Raw genomic sequence first — 26,237 nt, forward strand, 5'->3', positions numbered from 1 at the left:
TTCCATTATTTGGTGACTATGCTGGTTCCTATCGGTCATGTAACAGCAACGATATCTAAAGTTTAATTTTCTTTAGAACTTAGAACATGCACAATAAAATATAAATACAAATAGTTGATGTAATGGCATTACATTCCAGTGTTGATTATTTATACTTTCGAGCATGTGTATGCTGCTTAAATCCTGTTTTCTTTGCACTTTTCACTCTTTAATCTGCATCTTTAGGTTAGAGAGTACCGTTATCTACAATCTTTTTTTGTTGTTGTCTCCCCCCCCCCACGACAAAAGGAGGGCAGACCTGTAAATTCACTCTTCTCTGTTCGTCCGTCTGCACTTTTCTTAATATCTACGCCTTGGAACTTTGTGAAATTTTGCACAAACATTAAACACATGAGTAAAATGTAACAGAACGGATTTTCCGAGAAAACTCTGGTTGCACCCTAGGGGTGACTTTCAGGTTAAAATGGCTAAAATTGATACTTTTGTGCCTATTAAAAAAAAATTGATGCCTTGGATTTTTATAAAACTTTCTGGAAAGTTGTAACCAACTAATCTCTATATAATTTTGTTTGTCTATACTTTGCGATAACTCTTGGATGTGCTCCAGGGGCTTTTTTAAGGCGAATAAAAACACCCCATTTTTGGGACTATTTTACGATATTTGTCGAAAGTTTTCTGTGTATGTCTATTTAGCAGTTTTGCATGGTGTTGGACTCAAATTTAAATATGTGAAGTCCTTGGAGTCTTTTGGGGCTAAATGGGGGTGAGGGGGAGCACAAATGACGGTCTTAGTCATTTCTTTTTTTTGCATGGTGCAGAGCTCAAATTTACTTATGTTAAGGGTTAAAATGGCACCGTTCCTTCATTTTCACTTAGATTTGATGCCTCCTAGAGGGTGGGTTTCAAATGCTAAACTTTTTTTTTTTTTTTTTTTTTTTTTATGCGTCGTTCAATGTGCACTCACAGGACCATGGACCATGCATGCTTCACATTTTTTTTTTTTTTTTTTTTTTTTTTACTGTTGCCGTTATCAATCTTGATACTTTTCTTTCTGTTTCAGTCGATGTGCTCTCTGACCTTATTCAAGTATAGTGTTTATTTTTTCTGACTATACTCCTCCCCTATATTCAAATAGTGTTGAAGACAATAGTACTAAAAAGTAAAAATAAAACCTTTTAATCTTATATATAATGATTTTCTTGTGATGACGAGCAGTTCTACGCATGCGCCAGATGACACCATAACCTGATTTACTTTAAATAGTTGAAAAACTGAACAAATTTCATGTACGTCGTGTTAGCTCAGTTGATTAGCGTGTTGGTTCATTATCTAAATGTTTTGGGTTGGAATCGTGGTGTGAGATGTCGTTTTTTTTTTTTTTTTTTTTTTTTTTTTTTTTTCAATTTAAATATTGAACCAGTGTTATTTAAGCCATTTTTCACGTAACATTCGTTTTTTTTGGTTTTTTTTTTTACTTTGCTTATCCACCCCTGACCACACACCTAAAAACACCCGGGTACCCACCGATTTTTTTTTTTTTTTTTTTTTTTAATTTTAATATCGAAACAGGCTTCTTTAAGCCATTTTTCACATGTTCGTTTTTCTGTTTTTATCGTTCGTTTGCCTTACGTTAGTTTTTTTTTTTGTGTGTTTTTTCCCGCTTAAGTTTTAACGTTGTTTTCTTTTTTTTACTTCGCTTATAACAAACAAACCTGGTCATCGGTACGTGCACCTGTCAATTGGTTCTTACTTAAATAAATTCAAACATCTTTCACTAACTCATTCTGACTGGCCGATTTTATTTTCAAACTTTGCCTCAGGGCTTCGGGTTCGATACTAACTTTTATTTAACACCACACACACCTACAAACACCCGGACAACGCTAGGTACCCCCACTAGTATTTATTAAAAATAAAGTAATGCATTGTTTAATTTTTTACATTTAAAAAAAAAAAAAAAAAAAAAAAAAATTAGTAAAATTGTTTTAAAAATTAGATTTACTTCAGAAATTAAAGATGGCCGCTATCTTAAAAATATTTTGGATTTCATTAGAGTACATATTTGTGTAGTAGGAAATTACCTCCTCTTTCCTCTGATTTATGAATACAAAAAAATGGAATTTCAACCTAAAAGAAGAGTATTTTTAATAAAATTAATTTAAAAACCTTAAAGTTTTTTTTTTCTTAAGAACATGGCCTGATCTGTGCCAGATTGTTATCGTGAAATATCATTAAGGTTGTTAGTGGAAGGATATACTGCACAAACAGACCATACAGAAGATGTCCATATTACAGTAGAACCCCGGGTTACAGCATTAATAATTAGTAACAAAATACAGTACAGTATATAATACACATGTATATAATCAAATAACATAAATAACACCGTAAGGCGGGGCAAATACTGTAACCAGGGGGCCAAAAAAACATTGTATTTCACATCATAAGCTGAAAAAAACGTATCCTAGGGCCATTGTATCTCAGGGTTCTACTGTAATATGTTAGATCATTGTGATTAATTATTTTTGTGCATTGACGTTTTTTATGTATTTAAATCTGAGTAAAATTGCAGAAATATTTAAGTTTAATATTTAAAAAAAAAAATTAAAGGATCGTGTGGATTTGGGGTATCTTTATATAAGCACTGACCAAAAGAACACGTTTTATGTTTTTTTTTATAATGCCAGGTTTTTAAACTTTTACTTTTAGTTGAATCACAAACCAGGCAATGCGCACATTCATAACTCTGAATTATATCATGTGATTTAAATTTAATAATTGTATTTGAAGATTACAGGGGGTTCATTAATTAGTTTGTTAGACTTTATTTGATTTTCAAAGCAAGTGACATCCTGAAAGGGTTATGCAGCAGCTGGGATTAAAACTAAAAGATGAGAAGGTGGTAATTTACATGTGCTAATATATGTGGAAGGGTGAGGAAGAGTCTCCTATCAATTACATTAAGAGTAGCGCATGATTCAAGGAAAAGATTATGGTGGCCCATGTCGCAATGGATAAAGTGATAAGTAAAATCAATTTTTTTTTTTTATGGAAGTTGAGGGCATTTGTTATGTATTTTTTTAGGCTTTAACTGGACATGCAGACAACTGTCATTTATATATTATAGTTATATGGATAAAGTATCTTTCTGGCTAAGATCAAAGTGTATTATCTGTTAATAATTTTCAGAAATATTTAAGATGTCTACTTGATCATGGCTGACAGAACGAGAAAAGTTTACCCCTGTGAATTAAATAAATTGTTCAGTTTGTAATTATGTATAATTTCTCAAATTTGACAAGAGCCATCTGAAGAATATTGGAGGTTACATCGGCCGAAACGTTATGTGAGAATAACTGTATTATTACATGTTTATTTGCATATTGTATATGTGGCAGAATTATGTTGACACAGCGGTTCCTATCCAATCACCAATGTTAAGCTATATTGAGCCTGGTCAGTCCTAAAATGGGTGACCATTTGGTAATACCAAGTGCTGTATGTAGTCTGAAATCTGAAGAATAGGGGCCGCCAGGTTATTCTTGCATTAAATAATGCAAGGGGTGTGATTTTGTTGCTTTGTCGGCTTGTCGGGATATTTACATCAAGGAGGCACAAATGTAGTGAGGTCATCAGTGCACATGCACATTTAATAATAATAAAAAAAAAAACTTGTTAAAGAGGCACAGATGCAACATCGTGGTGATGGTGTAGGGGTTGGAGCTTAATTGACAAAGTAAGACCTATTAGATTGAGAACTTTTTTTGACCCTATCCAAAAAGGAGAAACTAGTGGTAAAAGCACCAGCTCAGATGTGGCAACAATACTCCATGCATAGGTGAATGGTGGCTTTGTAGAGGTACAGGATATTTTCAGGTGTGAGTAGTCTTGTAGCACAATAGAAAGAACTCACTTTCTTTGCAGCAGCCTTCTCAATATTTACTCCTTCGACCTCCTCATTTATCTCAATCTTGCTACAACTTTTTAACTTTTAAAAAATAAAACAAATTGAGATATAATTTTATTTTTTTTTTTTTTACCTAAAGATTTGAACAAATTCATAAGCAGAAATTTTAAAGTTGATTTTATAGTTTAACCTATAGTTGAAAAATTCTCTTCTGAATTTTCTGGAACGACCTCAGCCCCCCCCCCCCCCCCCCCGCCTCGCTCCAAAGTCACATTATTGCTGTTGTTGAAATGATTCATAAAATATCTAAACAGATAAACCAAGCTAAAGTTAATACATGTGAAATCTGTATTAAACATTCGGGGATATTAAAAGTTGACTGTTCATATTTATTCAAAAAGAAAAACAGTTAAATTTGGATCAGTTTTGTTTTTCCCTCGCGTGTAAACATTTATATTTATAAATGTTTTTTTGTTTTTTTGTTTTTTTTTTAAATAAACACGTTTAATGAACTTTGATCTGTACAATTGTATTTCTAGCTAGTGACTAATTAGCTTATCTTTCTCAACTAAAACACCTAACTGAACTTTATTCTGTTCATTTTTTTATTTTATTCATTTGTTTTTAGTTTAATTTGAAGAAAAAAAACAAAAAAACAACCGATGTGACGTGACTGTAGAATTAAGTTTTCTAACTATATTAGGGTCAGTCCAGCCAATCTCAGTGAGGGCTTGGAATTGATGTTCTCCAAATCTCCTGAAACTTTCAGATTCTTTTAGTACCATTGAAAGGAGTAAATCCTGAAAATTTCAGCTCAATTCCTTTTTCCGTTCAAATTTTATGGCCTTTTGAAAATTTTCATATCGCTGAAATTTTTTCGACACTGAGGATTTTCTCAATTTTGGAAGCCAATTTTCAGAAACTGTTATATTTAAAAAGGTCTGGATGAACTGCTTTCAATTATGTCCATAGAATACTATAAGAATCAGTTTAATTCATGGTTTCTAACCAAATTGAAAAAAATTTACGGAGCTAATTTAATTTGAAGAAAAAAAAAAAAAACCCGATGTGACGTGACTGTAGAATTAAGTTTTCTAACTATATAAAGTCGATTTTTCTCTATTTCATTGGCTATTATAGCTTTAGAATCATATGATTTTTATTCATTTGTTTCGTTTTCTTTCAAATTTTCTCTTAAGTTTCTAGGTAAACTGCTTCTCTCAACTCTGTCTTTTGCAGAGGAGATATTTTCTTCCTCATTTTAATCTTAATCCTATTACCTCAATCATTGGGACGTTTTCTTAGTGTTGTTTTGACTAAATTACTGCAATTATTTCGTGTTTTCCTTATTGTCTATATACTACACTGGATTTTAAATCTAAGTGCAGATCTCTCTCTTGAAGTGAAGTACTTTCTCCTTTCAGGGCATATTTTAGAACAATTGAATAGCACTAAATAATTGAATACCATAAAAATAACAAAAAAAAAAAAAATGCAAAAACATTTTTTTTTTGTATTAAAAATACTTATGTCTACATTAAAAAATTTTTTTTTAATTAATTTATTTTTTGATGTAGTAGGGAATAAGACCCTGACCGGCTTCACTTAAAAAAGGACAGGTTATTATTATTCATTTTTTTTTTTTAATGAAAATATCAATCCAAAGATTAAAGTTTGAAAAAAAACGCATTCTTGGTTGCGTGCATAGGTGAAGGTTAAACCGATGTCACCTGAAATCTGTCCTTTTCTAAATTGAAGCCGGCCAGGGTCCTTATTCCCTACTTCCGGCATTTTTTTTTTTTTTTTTTAAGCTTTTTCTTTTGATTTTTGTAATGGTTCCTTAAGAGAGTCACTCCTATCTGTACTTCACATTTTTTTCCCCTTTTCGTTTTTTATATTTTATAAGGGAGTCTCTACATATCAAAGCTTGAGGATAAGAGTTAATGAGTGTATGGGAGGAGGATCGCTGGGACAACAGTGTAGTAATGGTGGAAATTGATTATTTAAGGAGATGGCTCAGCAAGAACTTGTTCACAACAATATTGTAATCACCTGGAAAGCAGGCAAACAGAACAGTTCCACAGGCAGCCAGTTTATGGAATTTGCTTTTATATTTAGGGTCAAATAGGGAGTGGGTGAATTGTTGATAGTGATTGTACCTATTTACTATGCCTCCCCACGGGACAGAGTTAGACACCAGGGTCGTTTTTTAACGTGGAGAAAAGGTACAAAAATAAAAATTGTCTCAGTCGTGAAGGATTTCTCCTCCACCGAAAGAACAAGAAATAGAAGTGCAGCATCTGAAGAACTGTAGCTAGACGAGTATTTATTGTTCAGGTTTGGCAAAGGAGGACCATAGACTGAAACTCAGATGAGCACTTGCCATGAAAATAAGGATAGAGTAGAGACTGGCTCGCAGCGTCTCTTCTGTGGGGAAAGAAATTTTATTTTTAGTCGTTTTGTCTTTTATTTGATTAAATATCTGCCATAAGTTTGTGTACGAGTAATCCTGAAAAAAATAATTTTACATTTACATTGTGAAAAACAAATAAATTAATTTTCATACCGATTTTTGAAAAAAGATTTTCTTTTTTTTTTACTTTGAAATTCACTTTTAAAGACCACGCCTTTTTTTTAAATGAAAAACGTCTTCCTTTTATTATTTCTTTTCTTCCTTCATTATTTTCTTGGTCTTCAACTTGAAGCATAGTAACTTTTCCAAAGTTACTGGATTCAGCATCAAACAATGCATAAAAAAAAACAACCAAACCGATCATAGATTCAGGTAAAGTGAAGATATTTGCAGAACTCATAAAATTATGACAAAAACATAATTTTATGAGAATCTATTGAAATTCGATTTCATTCATTTACTTTGTGTAATATTTAAAAAAAAAAAAAATTTTTGTAGAAACTAGTATAGCGCTTAATTATTAAAAACAAAATTTACCCCCACCCCTTTTTTTTTTTTTTTGCTTAAATAAATGTACAACTATCAGTGAATATAGAAAATGAAACAGTTTTTCTGTTCAAACATAGCAAAAAAAAATATTTTTCAATGGAATCATAACTTATACATCTGTACTAGCAGACTGCTTAGCATTGCCTGTTAGTAAATTACGTTTTAATGATGTTTTAATTTATGCAGATTTTGTCTACAAGAGCCAATTCTCTATTGATTATTATATTGTACCCAATATATAGTAGATTTAAAAAGTAAAAAAAAAAAAATGACTTTAGTTTCATCAGCTAGAATCAGAACCAAAACGTATAGCTCTCCAGCTTTATTCATTATCGTCTGATCTAAATCCATACACATGCGAAACTTATAGAAATAACATTAAAGATATAAATGTATATTTGCGCATGTATGGACTTAACATATTTAGTTGACTTAGGGCAGGGAACAAAAACGATAAAATCCACTATAAAACAACCAAACAAAACATTACAAACTAGCGATTGAAAATACAAAAAGCTTCAAGAATAAAAACCTTCTACAAAATAACTGGATGCAACATGAATACTATTTACAAAATAACTGGATTCGGTATTAAATACCCCCGTAAAAGGTTGATATGCCATAAAACAACCAAATCAAACCAAAGTCTACAAATTAATATTTTAAGATACGAAGAACTTGAAGCATAAGAACTGTTTCCAAAAATAACTGGATTCAGCATTAAATAATCCGAAAAGAGTTGATATGCCGTAAAACGAAACAACCAAATCAAAGATACAATCAAAACCTATCCATTCTACCTTTAGTAAATCTATTTTGGTACTACTAAATCAGGCTGTCTGAAGATGCTGGCTTCTTGACCTAAAATGCACCTAACATTTATTTACTTTTTTTTTTTCCTTTGTAAAACTTAATCATGTTTTTGCAAAGGCAAAAACAATTTTCCTCCATAAAACAACCAAACCAAACACAATGAATGAATATTTGAAGATATTAACAGCTCGAAGCATGAACACTTTTTCAAAATTACTCAGCATTAAATAATATGAAAAGGGTTGATATGCTATAAAACAAAACAATCAAACCAAACACCATGAATAAATATTTGAAGATATAAAGCATGAAAACTTTTTTTTTTTATTGGATTCAGCATGAAATAACCCAAATATGCTGTAAAATAAACCAACCAATGTTTTAATTGATTGAAGTATAGACTAAATAGCACCTGCTGATGGAATAGTCAAAATACATAGTTCAATATTTAAGTATTTATGCACTGATTGAGCTCATTTGGTTGTTTATAGCTGAACTTTATAGTTTATACTGTCCAGAAAATTAGTTGGAAATAATTCTAAAAAATTTACTTATAATAAACTATTTTTATTAGTCATTGTTAAATGTTAGCATATCTATTATACTAGCTGTCCTGACCTAGCGTTGCCCAGAATGCATTACACTGAAATTTCTTTGGTCAATATTTTTATGTTCTATAATTATAACTTTATGTTTAGTATCTAGGCCAAAAATGAACCTCGTTTTGATTTAAAAAGAATGAAGCAAGATGTAAGGAAAACTCAAAAAGTCCATAAGTGTCTAAATTACAAATGAATCCTTGCTTTTATTTATATAAAAAAAAAAAAGAAGCTTGTTAGTGAACCTAAAATGGAAAAACAAAACCCAATAAGGAACAGTAACTCTTCTTATTAAAGAGTTATTCCCCTTAGCTGATTTTGATCTTTAGGTGTCTATTTAAAAAATTTTTAAATATTAGAAAACTGCTAGATGAGATTACATATTTTTAGAATATGTAAGGAAAATCGTAACTTGCTTGGCTAGCATGTCTGCGTGCTTCAAAGGGTTGGTTGTGTAACAAAAAATGAATGGCTAAAATGGTGACAACCAGTTGGTCTTATGGTTGATGGTCATGCGAGTGCTGCAGACAGTTGCTGTTTCTATGCAAATGAGACAGATAAATAAAAACGGATGTGAAGCAAACAGGGTGGCAAGTTGGAAGAAGGTGTGCTATGTATGGAGTCGTGTGTGAGTCAACTTGAAAGAGTGCCAAAGTTTTGTCGGCAAAATGTTGAATTTGCGCAAGAAATTGTTAGTTTAACCATAGAATAAAATGTAGCAAAGTATATTAGTTTATTATGAATAACATAGTACAACAATAACAAATAAAACTTTGGTAGTCAGAATCGGTTTGATTGGTCAGCTTAAATGCTATTTATGCTTTGAAAATCAAGTTAATGTTATTTCATATATTGGATATACAGTGTGTCCATAAAGTCCGTGTGCACTTGAAAAATTTTATGACATTTGTATTTGCTATAGAAATAATCCGTAAATGAATGTAAATTTTCATGCACCTATAATAGTTTTAAATGTAGTTTTGAATAATTGTTTACAAATTTTGCAAGAATTTTTAGATAAGTAAAAAATAAATAAATAAAATAAAAAATTTTCCTGGAATCAATTTGATCCATGGTTTCAACTTAGGGAAAAGTAAACTGTATTTTGATTTTTTTGTTTTATTGGGTATGCAATCAAACCTAGTTTATTAGAATCTTTGCTCTTCTTCAGGTGTATCTTGTGAAACTCTGGAATCTTTCTGAACTGGAGAATCTGCACGAAATTTCAAACGAAACAATCTTCAATATCTTCCCAAATTCAACACAAACACTCCCAAGTTGGACAAGATACACATGAAGAAACTTGTATGTTTCATTGTTGTTGTACGTTACATTGGCTGAAACATTGTAAAAATAACATAAAAGATGAGAACTGTAGTCTGAAGAATCCAAATAATCAATCCTCATCTCCAAAATTCAGAAATGTAAAATTCTAGCAAATGTAGCCATATTTTTTGCCAGTGAAGTAGTTTTTTTTTGTTTTCTCCTTTCAAGTGGTTTCATAAAAAATATTGGGTGTTAAACACTAAAATCACGTGTTTATATGTAATGTCAAATTTGATTAAACGTAAATTGAATTTCTACTTTAACTGATTGTATAATAATCCTTTGTTTTTACTGTTTTGCAGTGAGTAAAGATGTCTGCACCACCAACGGCCCCACCTGCCCAGCCTGGTGGTTCCGCTGTACCAACATATACGGGGCCACCACCCAGCTATCAAGAATCACAAGGAATAAATGGTAAGATGGCATCAGTTTTTTTTCTGATATTAATCGGAAAGGACATGTGTTTTTATCTGTTTGTCTTTGAATATTTTAAAAACTTTATTTTTTGCAAAATCTTGCTTGAAGTTATAATCACGAGTGCATATCTAGTATCTATTCTGACATTCATCTTGGTTGGGTTAAGTTGGCTTCCTTTGAAGGAGGAAGTCTCTAGGGAATATTAAATTTGCAAACAGTCCTTTGTTGTATGTATATCCTGGTCAGGAGATGAGGGCGTTGGTTTGTTCAGGAAGGTGTCCTCATTCTTCCATATACGTTTGCTATTCTCAAATGATCGTCCATCTGGTACTGATAGAAATTCAGTGTTGCTCAACTTGAGACAACTATCCTGACCTGAAACTGGCAGATTAAGGCTCTCTCCTTGAAAACTGTTATACTTAAGTTTTTTGTGCTCGAAAAGTTTTAATCCTCTGCATTGACATGAACTCTCCAGCCTCAACCAATCAGGATACTCTGCATATAATTCAGCCCGTTATGACCAGTCGAGTAGCTTCATGCATAAGAATTCCTGTTTTAAAGATCTTTAATTCCTTTTTCTATGGTTCTGTTCTTTTCAGCTGAATTCATTTGGAAGAATTATTACCTGTTCTGTTGAAAGTTCACTTTAGATATGTCTTGTCAGTCGTTTGGGCACTAAATGTTCTAGCCACTAAGATCTTCAAAATTTTGCCGTAAGTTTAGAAAGTTTGAAGAGTCTATCCTTTCCAGACAATGCCATAGTGCAGTGTCTTTGTCTTTCCAGCAGTAAGTTCATTTAGTAGGTCTTGTATAGTCGTAATTGCTGATGTTGTGTTTGAGTTTTCTTTCTCCCACTTGAACAAAGCTTGAGTCTAGCACATCCTACTCAATATTTCTGGACATATTTATCACCTACTTATCCTTAATAATTGGACAATTTTAAAAATTGTATAGGCATATATAATAAATTCACTTATCAGCATAAGAGTAATATAAAGTGTCATCACAAATCAAAAAGGGGACTGACTGACACTCTAAAATGTTTCATAATGAAATCACCAGCTGTTGCAAATCAAATAGGGATCATCTATTGTAGGTGGACCAAGCAATCTGTTGAATGCGATTGTTTATCTTGAGCTTGGACATTTGCACAGGCAATGAAACGATGTCAGTAAAATTCTAGTTTTCGTTCCTTTATCTAACTCTGGTGCTTGCATGTTAATCCCCCTTTATTTATTTATTTTTTATTTTTTTATATTTAATAAATTGGAATGTGTAAGATGAGGATAATACTAAAAGATGAGAATAATAGTCCACAATAAATAAATGGAGTGTATTTTTTTTTTCTATTTGGAGTGGTTGATGGGTCATTAAGCCCAAACCATTTGCTTCGATAAAGGAAAACTAATGGCTGCCTTCTTCTGTTTGATCATTTACACTTTGAGTATCATTTATAAGGATGTTGTGGGAATAACAATCAAGATGAAGGCAGTAGTTTGAAAAAATCCAAACAATACACACTTTTTATAAACTTTTTTCTAGTTATCTATGCCATCAGGTAACGCTGAGTAATCCTGCTAGTCTATTGTATAAAGAATACAATGATGTCTTGGTATGAATGAAGTATAGATGGTCACATGTTTTGAATGTATAATGACGCACACAATGTGAAAATGGAAAAAAAAATGAATGAATAGGGATAAAAACAAAGATAATGAACATAACATATTTTCATACATATAAATTTTCAAAGATATTAGTTGTTTTGTGTGAGTTAATTGTTCGTGCCTGAATTTGAAAAGTTAATTGTGCTTTTCTTTGTAGAGTTAAGAAACATCAGTATATTAGTGTGTGGATGGTTTCCTTCTGCCAGTGTGACCATGCCTACTGAACCCACAAGCATATTCGAACTGCATATATATACTAGCTGGCAGCCCGGAGTTGCCCAGTTGTATAATACACTTAAACATGATGTATTAATTTATACAAATTGCGTATGTATTATGTTATAGAATCAATCCTCTGTCGATTATTATATATTACAAGGAATAATTTACCCGGGGGACTAATTTGCAAAAAATATTTAAAAAAAAAAAAATAAATAAATAAAAAATGGGCCCAATTCCCTTCCTGATCTACATCAATGATCTTCCAAATCACATCCTTAGTTCATTCGTAGACATTTATGCTGACGACACTACCATCTATGGCAGCACATCAAAGGCTGTAAACAACCAAGTTCTCTCTGATTCTCTCTCCTCCGATCTTAAGCATGTGGTACAATGGGGAAAGAGGTGGCTGGTTACTTTTAATGCATCTAAAACCAAGCTTCTATCTTTACATCATTAACGCTCTTATCCCCATCTGGCACCAATTGAAATGAATGGCTCTAGTCTTGGGGGAGGCTCCATGTTTTGAAAAGCTTCTGGGCTTGACCTTTACTCCTGATCTGAAATGGAACACGTATATCAAATCTGTTGTCAAGGTCACTGGAAAAATGATGGGGTCCTTTTTTTTTTTTTTACAGTGATCACCACTTATCAAGGCCCGGCAGCCACTCGGGGATAAGGGTTATTGCAAGTACATTACGTTAGTGTGGAGATTTGATGAGGTGTTTAATTAAGGGGGCGGTTCATTAGGAATTTGTTAACATTGGACTTGAAGACATCCAAGTTGTAGTCCGGAGGGAAGCAGGCAGACGGAACAGAGTTCCACAGGCGTGCAGTTCTAAGAAAGAAGCTTTGTTCCTGGAATCCGCGTTTTGATTTAGGCACAGATATAGAGTGGGGGAAATTTTTCAGTGGATTCAGCTAGACGGGTGTTTTTCGTGAAAGATTGGCGAGGGGGTACCAGAGATTGGAGTTCAGACGAGCACCTGCCATGAAAATAACGATAAAACAAGGATAGGCTCACAACGTCTCTTCTGTGGGAGAGAGGTTGCAGGGTAGAGAAAAGGGCATCCCCCATTAAGCCACAAAGTCTATTTTGTACTCTGTCAAGGCATGATAGGCTGTTTTTGGCCGCTTCTGCCCAGATATGGCAACAGTATTCCATCCTTGGACGTACTTGGCTTTTATATAGAGAATTGCATCAGTAGTGAGATATCTTCTGGAGCGGTAGAAGGATCCCACCATCTTTCCAGCGACCTTGGCAACAGACTTGATGTACTTGTTCCATTTCAGATCAGGAGTAAAGGTCAAACCCAGAAGCTTGTAAAAACACGGGGCCTCACCCAGACGAGAGCCATCCATCACAATTGATGCCAGATGGGTATCAGAGCGTTGATGATGTAAAGATAGGAGTTTGGTTTTGGATGCATTAAAGGTAACCAGCCACATCTTCCCCCATTGAACCATGCGCTTGAGATCAGAGGAGAGAGAATCCGAGAGAACTTTGTCATTCCATCAATCCAGTAGATATCTCACTGCTGATGCAATTCTCTACCTATATAAAGAGCCAGGTACATCTAAGGATGGAGTTCTGTTGCCACATCTGAGCAGGAGTTGCTAGAAGCAGCTTATCCTGCCTTGACAGAGTTCAAGATACACATCATAGCCTAGTAAGGGATGCCCTTTTCTCTTCCTTGCAACCTCTTTCCCACAGAAGAGACATTGTGAGCCTGTCTCTGCTTTATCATTATTTTCATGGCAAGTGCTCGTCCGAACTCCAATCTATGGTTCCTCCTCGCCAAACTTTCACGAGAAACACTCGTTTGGTTGAAAACACTAATTTCCTCCACTCTTTATCTGACATAATTCCATGAACAAAGCTTCTTTCTTATAACTGCATGACTGTGGAACTGTCTTCCATTTGCCTGCTTTCCAGCTGACTACAATATGATCTTCTTCAAGTCCAATGTAAACAAGTTCTTGATGAGCCATCCTGTTAAGTAATCTAATTTACTAATTTTTCACTAACGGTTATTACCGTATTGTCCCATTGACTACTGTACACTCTTTAACCCTTATCCTCAAGTGGCCTCTCGGCCTTGGTAAGTGGTGACTCCTATATAAATAAAAACAAAAAAAACGACCAAGCCAAACACTATAAAAAAAATATTGGAAGACATACAGAACTTAGAACATAGAAACCTTTTCCTAAATTACTTGATTCGATATTAAATAACTTGAAAAAGGGTTGATATGTTGTAGAACAACCAAACCAAACCAAACCAAACCAGTCTTAAAATTTTACAACCCAAATTTTCTAATTAAAATAACGCTTTAGAAAATATGGACTAGACTCGATACTAGAACAAGAAAAAAATGGCAGTTATATATGCAACAACACCTGCAAAGCAAAACTATAACACAATGAAAGGAAAACGGTTTTTGTAGAGCATTACATTTCGTGAATTCATCTACATAGTATGCTTCAAAATTAAAAATGACCACAAATCATTAAGCAAACTTATAAAAGAAATTATAAAAGCATACTCTCTGTTACAATACAATTTTTCTACAAATACCAGTACCAGGCAAACAAGTGGTAATTGTGAACATGCCATCACAAGCATATTTTTCAGACATTTTTAGCAAATACAGAGTTATGGAAGTGCATAGCTATTTAGTCACAAAGACATTCTCAATAATTGACAATAAGTTATGATCTGCAACTGATCTGCAATAAAAGAATGTTAGAAATGGATGGCGAAATGTGTAAATGTAAATAAAATATATACGTGTGTCTGTGTATATTTCCCTACGCAATAACTCTGTCAATTTTAAGCCTACAGATTCGAAATTTGATTTACAGGGTACTGAGATTTGGTAAAATCGATGTGATTGGTTTTCGGACAGAAATTTGCCGATTAAGGGGTCAAAGTTCAACGATTTGACCTTTGAGAACTCTAACAAACTCCTCCTACAATTTTTGCTGTAAACATGTGAAATTTTAGATGTAGATTCTTTGGACATGGATCTAACTTAATAACTTTATTTGAGCCCTAAACAATAAATTTAAGGGGTCATAATAGGGGTCAAAGTTAGAAAAAATTGACCTTTTTTTTTTTTTTTTTTTTTTTTTTTGCTCGGTGTACACCTCAAAACACCCGGGAACGCCGGGCACCCATGCTAGTAAAAAAAAAAAAAAAAGGAAAGAAAAGTATGTATGATGCATGTATCCATAACAGAAAATATTGTTTCAGCTCCATTGACTCACTGGTCTAATGGTCTTCATCAGTTTGTTGTTTTAATACCTCATTAGAATACAGCTTCCTATTCCAGTAACTTTTTTTTTACAAGAACTGCAAGACTTATCGAACTCTCTTCTTGCTGTTTTCTCCCTACTTTTAACCTTGGGCTTTTCAAGACTAAGGTTAATAGGCATCGCCTGTCTTTGAGATAATCATCTTTTTGTTCTTCTTAGCTCCTTACATTAAGTGGCTTCATGCCATGTCTGGAGCAATTTCCATTAAAAAAAAAAAGTAAAATTATCATGAGCATCCCTATTGCAAATTATAAAATAACCTTTTCAAAGTTTAAATCCTGAATGTTGAACTCCATTTTGCCTTTGAAATTTATTCTCATGAGACTTGATCTGAATTATACAAAGGAATTATTTTAATTTGTTAATTATCACACGCACACATACATACAAACGCACGCCCACATATATAGATACACACACACATACATGCTGAACTTTGGAATTAAAAGAAAGCATTTGGTGTTTAATTTGTGCTCTTAGCTGTGTTGGTGTAAGTCTATATAAAAAAAAAAACAAACAAAAGTACCAAAAATAAAGAAAATTTTTTTTATGGTGTACGCACCCATGGTGAAAAGAAAATGTTGTATACCAAAAATTCCATAAATTGACCAAATAGTTTTATTTACAAAAGAAAACTTTATGGCTAATTGATGATCTATCTATGCTATTTTACAGGATATGGGAGATAATTTCAAATAATTCAAATCTGCAGGATTTTAGAAAGCCATTCTTAACATGGGGAGGAATGCCTGCGATCAAGCCTTCTTTCTATTTCTAGCAAATGTAACTGTTGGAGACAATAGATTTTTAAGGAGTTTAGAAATAAGTTCTGGGTTTACCTACTTATATGCAACATTTTTGTGTTAAAAAAAAATTAATATTTAATAGATAATATAATGTAGTATGAAGTGATCGTTAATGATCTCTTGGCCATAAGAAAAAAATGTGTCTGACTGACTAATAAAGACAAATTTTAATGGCAACTTCAGGCGCTAATATTTTCTATTAGATTATTTTTTACTGCAAATATATAAACTAAAATAAATTGTTGTCTGGCTGAAGAAATTACAACGTCGCACTTCACAAGAGCCATGCAAACCAACAAACCAGGAGCCCAAGACTCCAGTTTCGCCCTCATTTGTGCTCATCAGTTAGACATATTCGAACTCAGGATTCGAAACCCGAGTCTCTGGCATGTGAGGCAAGCACTCTACTAACTGAGCAAACGCGTCGTAAACAAGAACGGTTTACTATTTATCACAGATCAAGTAAACCACAACGAAAATCCAACAGTGGAATAAACCTACAGGGTGTCCAAAGTCTGGCTACATTATGTAGCCAGACTTTGTGGACACCCTGTAGTTATTAATTTGTCTTTCTTGACTTTTTTTTTTTTTGGTTGAAGATTTAGCTTAAAATATTTAGAGTATGGCAACTCAATTAGGATCAGCTATTGAACATATTTACTCTTTATTTAGAACCTTTTAAAACGCACATAACTTTCAGATTGCAAAATAAGAAAAAAAAAAAAAAAAAAAAAAAGAATCGGTCGTCCTGAACAATGATAGACCTACCATTTATCTTTTTACTTTTCACTTCATAACTTTTACAGGTGATTATCAGCACTTACAGACTTAAATTTGGAATTATAACATTCTATGACAGTGGACACCCACTTTTTGGACAATACTGTTAATGCTGCAACTAGCATTTAGATTTCTCCTTTTCAATTTGTTTCTATGGCATGTATCATAGATTACACGCTTAGTTTTCACATTACCAAAATACCTTGAAAAAAATTGTATACACCTTACCAACAGAAAAGGAAAACATTTAAAGGCTGGGGCAGCATTAACAACTGACATGGCAAAAAAGCGTGCATTCCGTTTATTAGAATGTTATCATTACATTTGATCCCCGACTATTAGTCATTAAAAATACTTCCTTAAATTTCTTTTTTAATCAGTAAATTAACTTTGTAATCTATGATAATTGCTTGGAAAAAATTACAACAAACTTAACAGGAAAAATTTAAAGTCATCATGGGAATCATTGTTCAGGTTTGCAGACACGTTAGGTGAAAGCACAAAATAATCACATCAGTTAATCAAATCCCCATGTTAAGAATGGGTTTAGATACTAACGTTGTTACTTTGGCAAGGTACATTTATTTTGCCCACGGGACCAGTGCCAGCTATTTTACTGGACCAGCAGTGGTTCCCACTAACAACCATAGTTTAAATTTTTTACAGGTGACACAGGTCCTGCTAGTAAAATATAAAAATTATTGAATAAATCCCATCCTTGAATCGCTCTTTTTACCAGTAACAGTTACGCACATTATAATGAAGTGCCTACTTGAGAGGAGTGATGTTTACCACGTAATACTGGTCTTAAGTTGTTAGTTCAACGTTTTTGCTGTCATCTATTCACATGTGAAAAAGGACCTTTTTAAATATGAATTTTTCAAGCTTGTTTAAGGGTGTCTATTTTATGGACTCTGACTCTGACTCCTACCTCTTACAAAAATGGTGGATTTTTTGACTCCGTCAACTCTGCTTGTTATACTGGTAAAATTTTATGAAGTTTAAAACACTCCATCTCTTTATCAAAAGAAAACTAAGTTTAAACTTGGATATAGGTACCTTTTTTATTTTATTTATTTTTTTTTTTTTTACAATGTTTTGTAAAAGACTTCCAACTACTGTCTGTTGGCATTTTGCTTATGCCACCTACTAGGAACTGGTTATCGTCAACTAGTTCCTTCAATGTCTTGAGCATCTTGTCACACAATTTTGTTGTTGACATTGGTGTCTGACACAGTAGAGCTATCGTTGTGTGATATGATTTTTCATGGAAGTCTTTTACAGTGAGACCATAAATTTTCTCAATCTGATGCACTGCAGCCAGGCTCGTATCATTTTGACGTTTTGCCAGCCATCATGTCTCTCAGTACACAATAGTACAGATTAGGTATGCTTGGTGTAACCTGCTTTGTGGAAATTATGTATTTGAAGATTAAACAAATTTATTCAATACTAGCATGGGGGACACCCGACGTTTCCTGGTCATAAAGTACGTTTAATATATTTTAATACACACAGATATTGTTTTTATTATTACAAAGTCAATTCTCTATTGAATATTCTACCTAATATATAGTATTGACTTTAAAGGTAGTAAAAAAAAATTAACTTGTATGCCATCAGCTAGAATTGAAACCAAAACAATTAGCTCTCCAGCTGCAACCCCTCATTTAAATCTTCAGTTGGGCTAAACCGACAGATAAAAAAACTTGTGAAATTAAACCACTTTTAGCTATGATTTAGTTTACGCATGTGCAAACTAATAAAAATATCGGCAAGTTGAAATGATCAGTTTGCATTTCAACTTGCCGACTTCTGCGGGTTATTCATCTACCCAGAACAAAGAATTTACTGTTATAAACCATCTTTAGTGTATAATCACTATTTCCTGTTAATTTCAGTGTTATGTGACCAGTAGTGTAAGAGTTTATCGGTTTACACATATATATATATATATGTATGTGTATATATATATATATATATATATATATATATATACACACACACACACAAATATACAACTACTGTTTTCTTTATATAGATTAAGGTTTGATCAGTTAAATATCAACTTTTTGATAATTGGATTCCAAGTTCACATTAAATTTAGGATAACATTAATTTAGTAGATTAAAGAGAGGATTGGGTCTATTATCAGTAGCTTTGTAACTCTTACTTTCATCATTTTATGCTTTAGTCCTCACTTTCCATGGTCTGTTTCTGATAAAGGAGGAAGAATTGCTGTTTGCTGGATCGGATTCTATCCATCTAACACTTATTTGTTAGTTTTTGACCTTGAAATGGTATTTTATTTATTTATTTTTTTTAGTTCCTTACATCAAGTGGCTTCATGCCTTGTTTGGCATGATTTTCAAATAAAAAGAAACAAAAAAAAAATGAATGGAAATATTTCTCCTCAAAGGCACAAGGTCAGTGAGTTTAGTGTGCTAGCTGTGCCACATTTACATATCTAGGATATTTAAATATTTTTTGCGAGGTACAAAATTTTATTATGGCTATGTAAAGACCAAATTTAAATTTGTTCGAAAACATTCTTTATTTTAGATTGTGAAATTAACAAATAAAAATGAATGCGTCAGCTGACCGGTTTCGAAGCTTGCTCAACAGAGCTAAAATCAAGCTTAATTACGTTTTAAAAAGAAGGGGAACAATGAATCGGAGATGAAAAAGTGGGGGGGGGGATATATATATATATATATATATGTATAAAAAAAATGGGGGGAGGATTAATTATTAAATAGAAACTATATTAAGCCCTAAGAGATTCTCTTTTTGTTTGCAAAGAGAAGGTCTCAGGGTCTTAATATATATAGTTTCTAGAATTTTGAGATGGTAAAGAGAGTGCGACTTGCTAAGGATGGAAAAAAAGTCTGCACTAAAATTCAAAGCGCAAATACGGTTATTTATAAGGTGCTCTCCTATAGATGAGCCATGGGTATTGTTCAAAACATCCGAAGGTAGGTAGTTTCCATTTCTAATTTTGGATGGAACATATTGTTTTACCCTATTATCTAACCTTTGAGACGTTCTATCTAGGATAATTAGAAAAGCACGTTTCAATTGACTTGCACTCCTTCACTTTTGGAGATTGATCTTGCACTTCCTCTAAGTGGGGAGAGGAACAGCTGAGGGGATGGGGGCAACCTCCTGGAGTTGAGCCAGGTCAGTATAATAAATTTAATTTATAGTTTTAAATTTTATCTTAATTATGATTTCTTTCATACGTTGCATTTAATGTGGTGCTATTTTACGTAATGTCAACATTTATCTTGGTCAATTGACATTCTTATCTGTTTATTGTTGATAATAAATCTGAAATTACTTGTTGAAAACGAAACTAGCTTAACTACCCATTCATATCGGATAAGAGTTTATTGCTATGATCTTGAAAATTAAATGTCTTGCACTTCTTAGTGCTAGCAGATCAGGCTGTCTGAAGATATCGACTTCCTTACTTAAATATACCAACCATTGATGCTATTATTTTTTTTTTCCTTTCCATTTGCAGAACTCAATCATGTTCGGCAGAGTGAAAAAAAAAAACCCATAAACAATTTTTCTCTACAAAACAACCAAACTAAACACTATGGATAAATATTTGAATATCTAAACAAGTTGAAGCATAAAATCTTTTTCCAAAATTACCAGATACGGCGTTAAATAACCCCAAAACAAAAAGAAACCAATCTATATAATTATAAAACTCTGGACTGAGTGCCCTTTCTGGAATATTGCCTTTAACAATCAGGTGATTCCATCTTTTAAAAAAGGGATGACAGGTGAATTTATATACCGAGATTTTCTAGTAGGGGCCTTATAATAATATAAACATTTATTGATAATTATGAAGTTTAATTTGGAGGAAATTGATAAAATTTAAAATACAATTATAAATATAATAATATATTATAATATAAATTAGAGAGTAAGGCTATGACGTTTAAAAATGGTTTGATTAAATTTTAATTTATGAATTTAATTTTAAGTTTTGGTCCCCTGACAAAAGGAGGGTGGCCTGTAAATTCACCGTTGTCCGTTCATCCGTCTGCATTTTTCTCGCTAACTACGCCTTGGAATTTAAAAAAAATTTGCACAAACATTAAACATGAGTAAAAAAGTAACAGAATGGATTTTCCAGGACCCCCCCCCCCCCCGGGAGGGGGGGGGTCCTTTCGGGTTAAAATGGCTAAAATTGACACTTTTGTGCTTATTAAAAAAAAAAATTGATATCTTGGATTTTTTATAAAACTTTCTGAAAAGTTGTAACTAACTTATTACTATATAAGTTTGTTTGTCTATATTTCGCGATAACTCTTGGTTGTGCCCGAGGGACTCTTTTAGGGCTAATAAAAACACTCCATTTTTGGGACTGTTTTACCATATTTGTCCAAAATTTACTGTGCATGTCTATTTAGCAGTTTTGTATGGTGCTGAACTCAAATTCAAATATGTTAAAGCCTTGGGGACTTTTGGGGCTTAATGGAGGTGTGGGGTGTGGAAATGATGGACTTGGTCATTTCTATTTTTTATTGCATGGTGCAGAACTCAAATTTAAATATGTGAAGGCCTTGGGGACTTTTGGGGCTAAATGGAGGGAGGAGGGCAAATGATGGACTTAATTTCTTTTTTGCATGATGCAAAACTCAAATTTACATATGTTAAGGCTTAAAACTGCATCGTTTGTTCATTTTCACCAGGATTTGATGTCCCCTGAGGACTTTTGGGGCTAAATGGGGGGAAGATGCCTCGTTCACTGTGCACTCACGGGGGACCATACCTGCTTCACTTGTTAATTTTACATCTGGATTAGGTTTTTTAGAAAAAATTTTGATGAGTATAATTTAAAATTTTATATAAGATAGTGTTTTTTTTTTTTTTGTTTTTTTTTTTTCTCTTTCAGACTAATTAAAAGAAATTTACACTCGACCATATTAGATTAGGCGATTTAAAAGAGAATATAAGCATGTGAATTAAGTGTGTGTGTATGTGTATATATATATATATATATATATATATATATACTAGTGAGGGGTACCCGGCGTTGCCCGGGTGTTTGTAGGGGTGTGTGGTGTTAAATAAAAAAGAAACCGGGGGGGGGGGGGGTAGGATCGAAGCCAAACCCCTGAGGCGAAGTTTGAAAATAAAATTGGCTAGCCAGAAGTGAAAGATGTTTGAAAGTTGTCGAGCGTTACGACGACGATGTAAGCATTGTTATAAGCGAAGTAAGAAAAGAAAACAACGTTTTAATTAAGCGGGTGGGGGGTGGGGGTAAAACACAAAAAAAAATAACGTAAGGCGAACGAACGATTAAAACAGAAAAACAAACAAACGTTACGTGAAAAATGGCTTAAATAACACTGGTTCAATATTTACATTTAAAAAATCGAAAAAAAAAGACCTCTCACACCACGATTCGAACCCAAAACATTTAGATAATGAACCAAGGCCTTAACTACCTGCGCTAAAGCGGCGTATATAAAGTTTGTTCGGTTTATCAACTATTTAAAGTAAATCAGGTCATGACGTCATCTGATGCATGCGTTGTAAAAAGTTAACGTTCTATCTAGACATCTCTCTCTCTCTCTCTCTCTCTCTCTCTCTCTTTTTACTTCACATGTTTGGCTTGGCTTTATTTTTCGTTTAACTATCGTATCTACCTATTTTGAATGTGGTAATAACTTTGGTAACGTTGCCATAGCGTAGAAGTTCATAGTTTAACTTTAATTAATTTTTTTTTTACTGATAACATTTTTAAATTGTAAATTCAGACCGCTATTAGAGGTTGCTGACGTCAAGATCACATGACATGACTCAGCGAGTTTTAAATATAAGTTGACTCAAAATAAACGGCCGCGTGTATACTTTATGTAGAAGAGTTGACGGCCGTATTTTTTTGGGCAGTTATAAATCGATTTAAAAATATGTAATGTTTAACATTAAAATGTCACTTTTTTGGCCCCCCCCCCTGCAGAAAATCGATCAGTTGACACACTTCTGATGGTCACTTTGGGCCAATTTTTCGATATTTGTCATCCGGAAGGTGGGGCTTTCATATGAGACCAAGTTTGTGAATTTTTTTTGTCTGTCGAAAGTTTTTAGCAGACACACAAACATACATTCACACAAACACACATACATTTTCGCTTTTATATATATAGATAAAGATAAAGAGGAGTAAGATAAATGTAGTATTATATAAATAAAAATTTTTATCTGTTCGAATTAGGATTGAAAAATTTTAAAAACTTTTTGTACAGACAACGATAGGGGGATCTAGTTTTGAAAGCGGATTTATCATAATTTTTTTTGTAGGTTTCTGACTACTTTTTGATTGTATTTGAAAGATTAAGGACTAAAGTTAATTTCCAAAAGGAAAAAAATATTTGTACGCGTGGAAAAAAAAAAAAAAAAAAGTTATGAAAAATGTTTTCACGGCGAGCTCCTCAATTCAGCTAAATTTTGAAGTTAAATAAATTCATTGTAAAAATCCTTTAAAAGATAAGTATTAGTTTTCTGGGTCTATTTCAAAGATAATTTGTAAAGTCCTAAGATATTGAATTAAATAAAAAAAAATAAAAAAACACCTTGTTTATACAAAACATAAATTAATTAGCCCCAAACCGAGTGATTCTGCTGTTCGCAAAACGCAACAAACTAAAGTTTTTCTAAACATGGAATATACGGAGGCCTAAAATTTCAGCCAGTCGAGAGACTGAAAATGACATCATGTAATTAAAAGAGAGGAAGGGGTGTGATAATTTTTTTTTTCCCCAGACGTGCATCCGTACATTCCTATTCTGAATGTTTGTATAAATTTTTCTATTTTTTAATTTAATTATTTTTCTATGTTCCTGTTTTTAAATTATTTTTAAAAATTATTCTTCAATATTATATAACAAATATGTTATGCGGAAAGTTTCACATTCTTGCGAGCAAGGAAATTATTAAAATCTTGCATATAAAAATTATGCAAAATCTGTAATTTAAAAAGAAAAAAAAAAGGTAGAAATTTTTTTTGCAATTATAATTTTTTTTTTTGTGAAAATATTAAATAAACCATGCTTAATTCAATGGTAATATCGGTAGTTCGAGAAATTCATTTTTCTTTGAGTTATATCGAATTCATAATATGGACTTTCGGGGCTTTTTTCGTAATGTTCTTGTAAAAATTATTTTATTTTTATTGTTACAAATTATGATGCTTTAATTTATATAAAAAAAGCAAAAATAAATTCTTGCATATTTTATTTACTGCTGAAAACCATAACTTTAAAGGTATTTTTTGTTTAAACAAAATAATACAGTTACACTAAGATTTAAATAAAAATTAATTCATTATATTCTGCGATCATTATTTGATAAATACTGAAAATTTCATTAAAGTTGGTTAATTTCCTGATTTTTGGTGATTTTTTTTTTTTTTTTTTTTTTTTTTTTTTTTTTAAGTAAAGGGAGGGGTCAAAATGTTTATACACCTATGTACATGCCTATGTAAAGTCGATCATGATTTACAAAGTAGTCTCCCTTGAACTAGTTTACAAATTAGTTGGGATATAAACAAACCCGTTTAAGGTTGGTAAAAAAAAAAAACATTTAATTTGAAACCAGATTTATTCATAGGAAACGTGAAAAAAAGTTCACATTTATTATGGTTATTAACAGAGCCACATGAAGTATATACCAGGTTTTCTTTTTCTTTGCTATCCAAAATATTAAACGGACAATTTAAAAAAATTTAATCATTTGAAATTTACTTTTTGTTTAAAATAGATTTAGATCTTGTAATGTGTATGTTTTTACTTCCGGTTATAGACAGACGAGATGGATCGGGTAAAGAGAACTTGATATTGGGACCTAAAATGGTTCCCTAATATCAGGTTTGAAACCGACGGTACTGATAGCTTATCTTATCTAAACTGAAAATAAAATATAAATATTACGCTCTTATCTTAAATTGTTTCCATTGTAATAGAGCACTCTGCTGGAGTTCTTTTTTCCCCAAAATATAACTAATACATATATATATATATATATATATATATATATAGTTTTGATCTCACTACGATATATTTAGGTTCAATACAATAGATAGCAAATTGTCTTTAATAAACACGTAATCTGCCTCAATTAAAATATCATTTAAATGTGTCTTACAACCGGGGAAACGCTGAGTGGCCTGCTAGTTTTTTTAGGTGTGCATGCAAATAAAACCTGTTCAGTGTGGGTTGAGGACATGCGTTGCATGAAGAGAAATGATATGAGAATGATGAATGTGTAATGTGCCTCTTCAAGAACATGCTGATTTCCGATGAAGATTAAATCTGGACAGTATAGGGAGATGTGTGCAGAACAGGAAATTCCTATGGTATAGCCATGTTGAAAGAATTGATGAGTTTATTCAAATATAGAACAGCTATAGTTAACAGACCCTGTTTACTGGAGAAAATGGACAAGAGAGAAAGAGGGGTAAAGACTTGGCCAGAGATAGGTTAATTTGGAAGCCAATTTCTTAAGGCTGTCCAACATATGCTAGCATGAGTATTCATTTTTTTTTAATTTTTTTTTTTTACTGTTCTCCTCATCTTCATAGTTGTTGTTTCATCATGTTTTGGCCAACTTATCCTCTGGTCTTCTCCAGGTGGTTAACCGTGACAGGATAGGAATACTGAGTCTTGTAACTGTATCCCCAGTAATTATTACCTTCCATAGTTTTTTGTTGTTGCCTCCTCACGTTTTGGCCAACTAATCATCTGGCCTGCTTTAGGTAGGATTGAAACTGTTATTTTCAGACAGCACTCACCTGAAATGAGGATAAGTTGGCTGGAACATGCTGAAACAACAACAACAATGAAGATAATAAAAGTAAAAAAAAAAAAAAAAAAAAAATTTGAGTGCCCAAATTATGAAGTCTCATCTCAAAGGATTCCAAAAAAATGAAAACTAAAATAACATGCTGGCATGTTACTTGGATGTTAAACCAAATATGATGTCCAGACCTATATTCTATACATAGAATGTGATATCTGGAAAGAGTTCAACTTAAATAGCGCAAGGACTATGGAATCTGTCTTACCAAAGCTGACTTGAGAAACTTAACCTTTTTCTTGAAGTGTCAATGCTTATGCTGTTATCTCATTTTGCTCTATGATCTCTTTAATGGCCATTATGATCTCTTTAATGGCCATTATGATCTTCTGCAGGATCTACTATTCATTCCTGTACTAGAAAGACATCTGTGTGGATAACACCGGAAACTGTTTCACTGTCAATTTTGATCAAACTGGATCTTTGTACTCATAGAATGGACTTCTTAGAAATATAGTAAATTGGACAGGTGCTGGGTCACTGTATCTTCTGTGTAAATTTCTACCCCCCCTTTCCTCCATCCATCCAGTGCAGCC

General features: G+C 32.7%; 1 protein-coding gene across 1 annotated transcript in view; it reads left to right on the top strand.

The window, feature by feature from the left end:
* Positions 1–26,237, top strand: part of LOC145285886 (membrane protein BRI3-like) — a 73,274-nt gene that overhangs the window by 19,994 nt on the left and 27,043 nt on the right. Inside the window, exon 2 of the mRNA XM_080134347.1 lies at positions 9,910–10,021. Coding sequence (XP_079990473.1) covers positions 9,919–10,021 — 103 coding nt within the window. The 5' untranslated portion in view covers positions 9,910–9,918. The remainder of the gene's footprint in view (positions 1–9,909; positions 10,022–26,237) is intronic.

The sequence above is a fragment of the Euprymna scolopes genome, chromosome 10 (assembly GCF_053919585.1).
Source record: "Euprymna scolopes isolate OS-2025 chromosome 10, ASM5391958v1, whole genome shotgun sequence".
NCBI classification, from domain to species: domain Eukaryota; kingdom Metazoa; phylum Mollusca; class Cephalopoda; order Sepiida; family Sepiolidae; genus Euprymna; species Euprymna scolopes.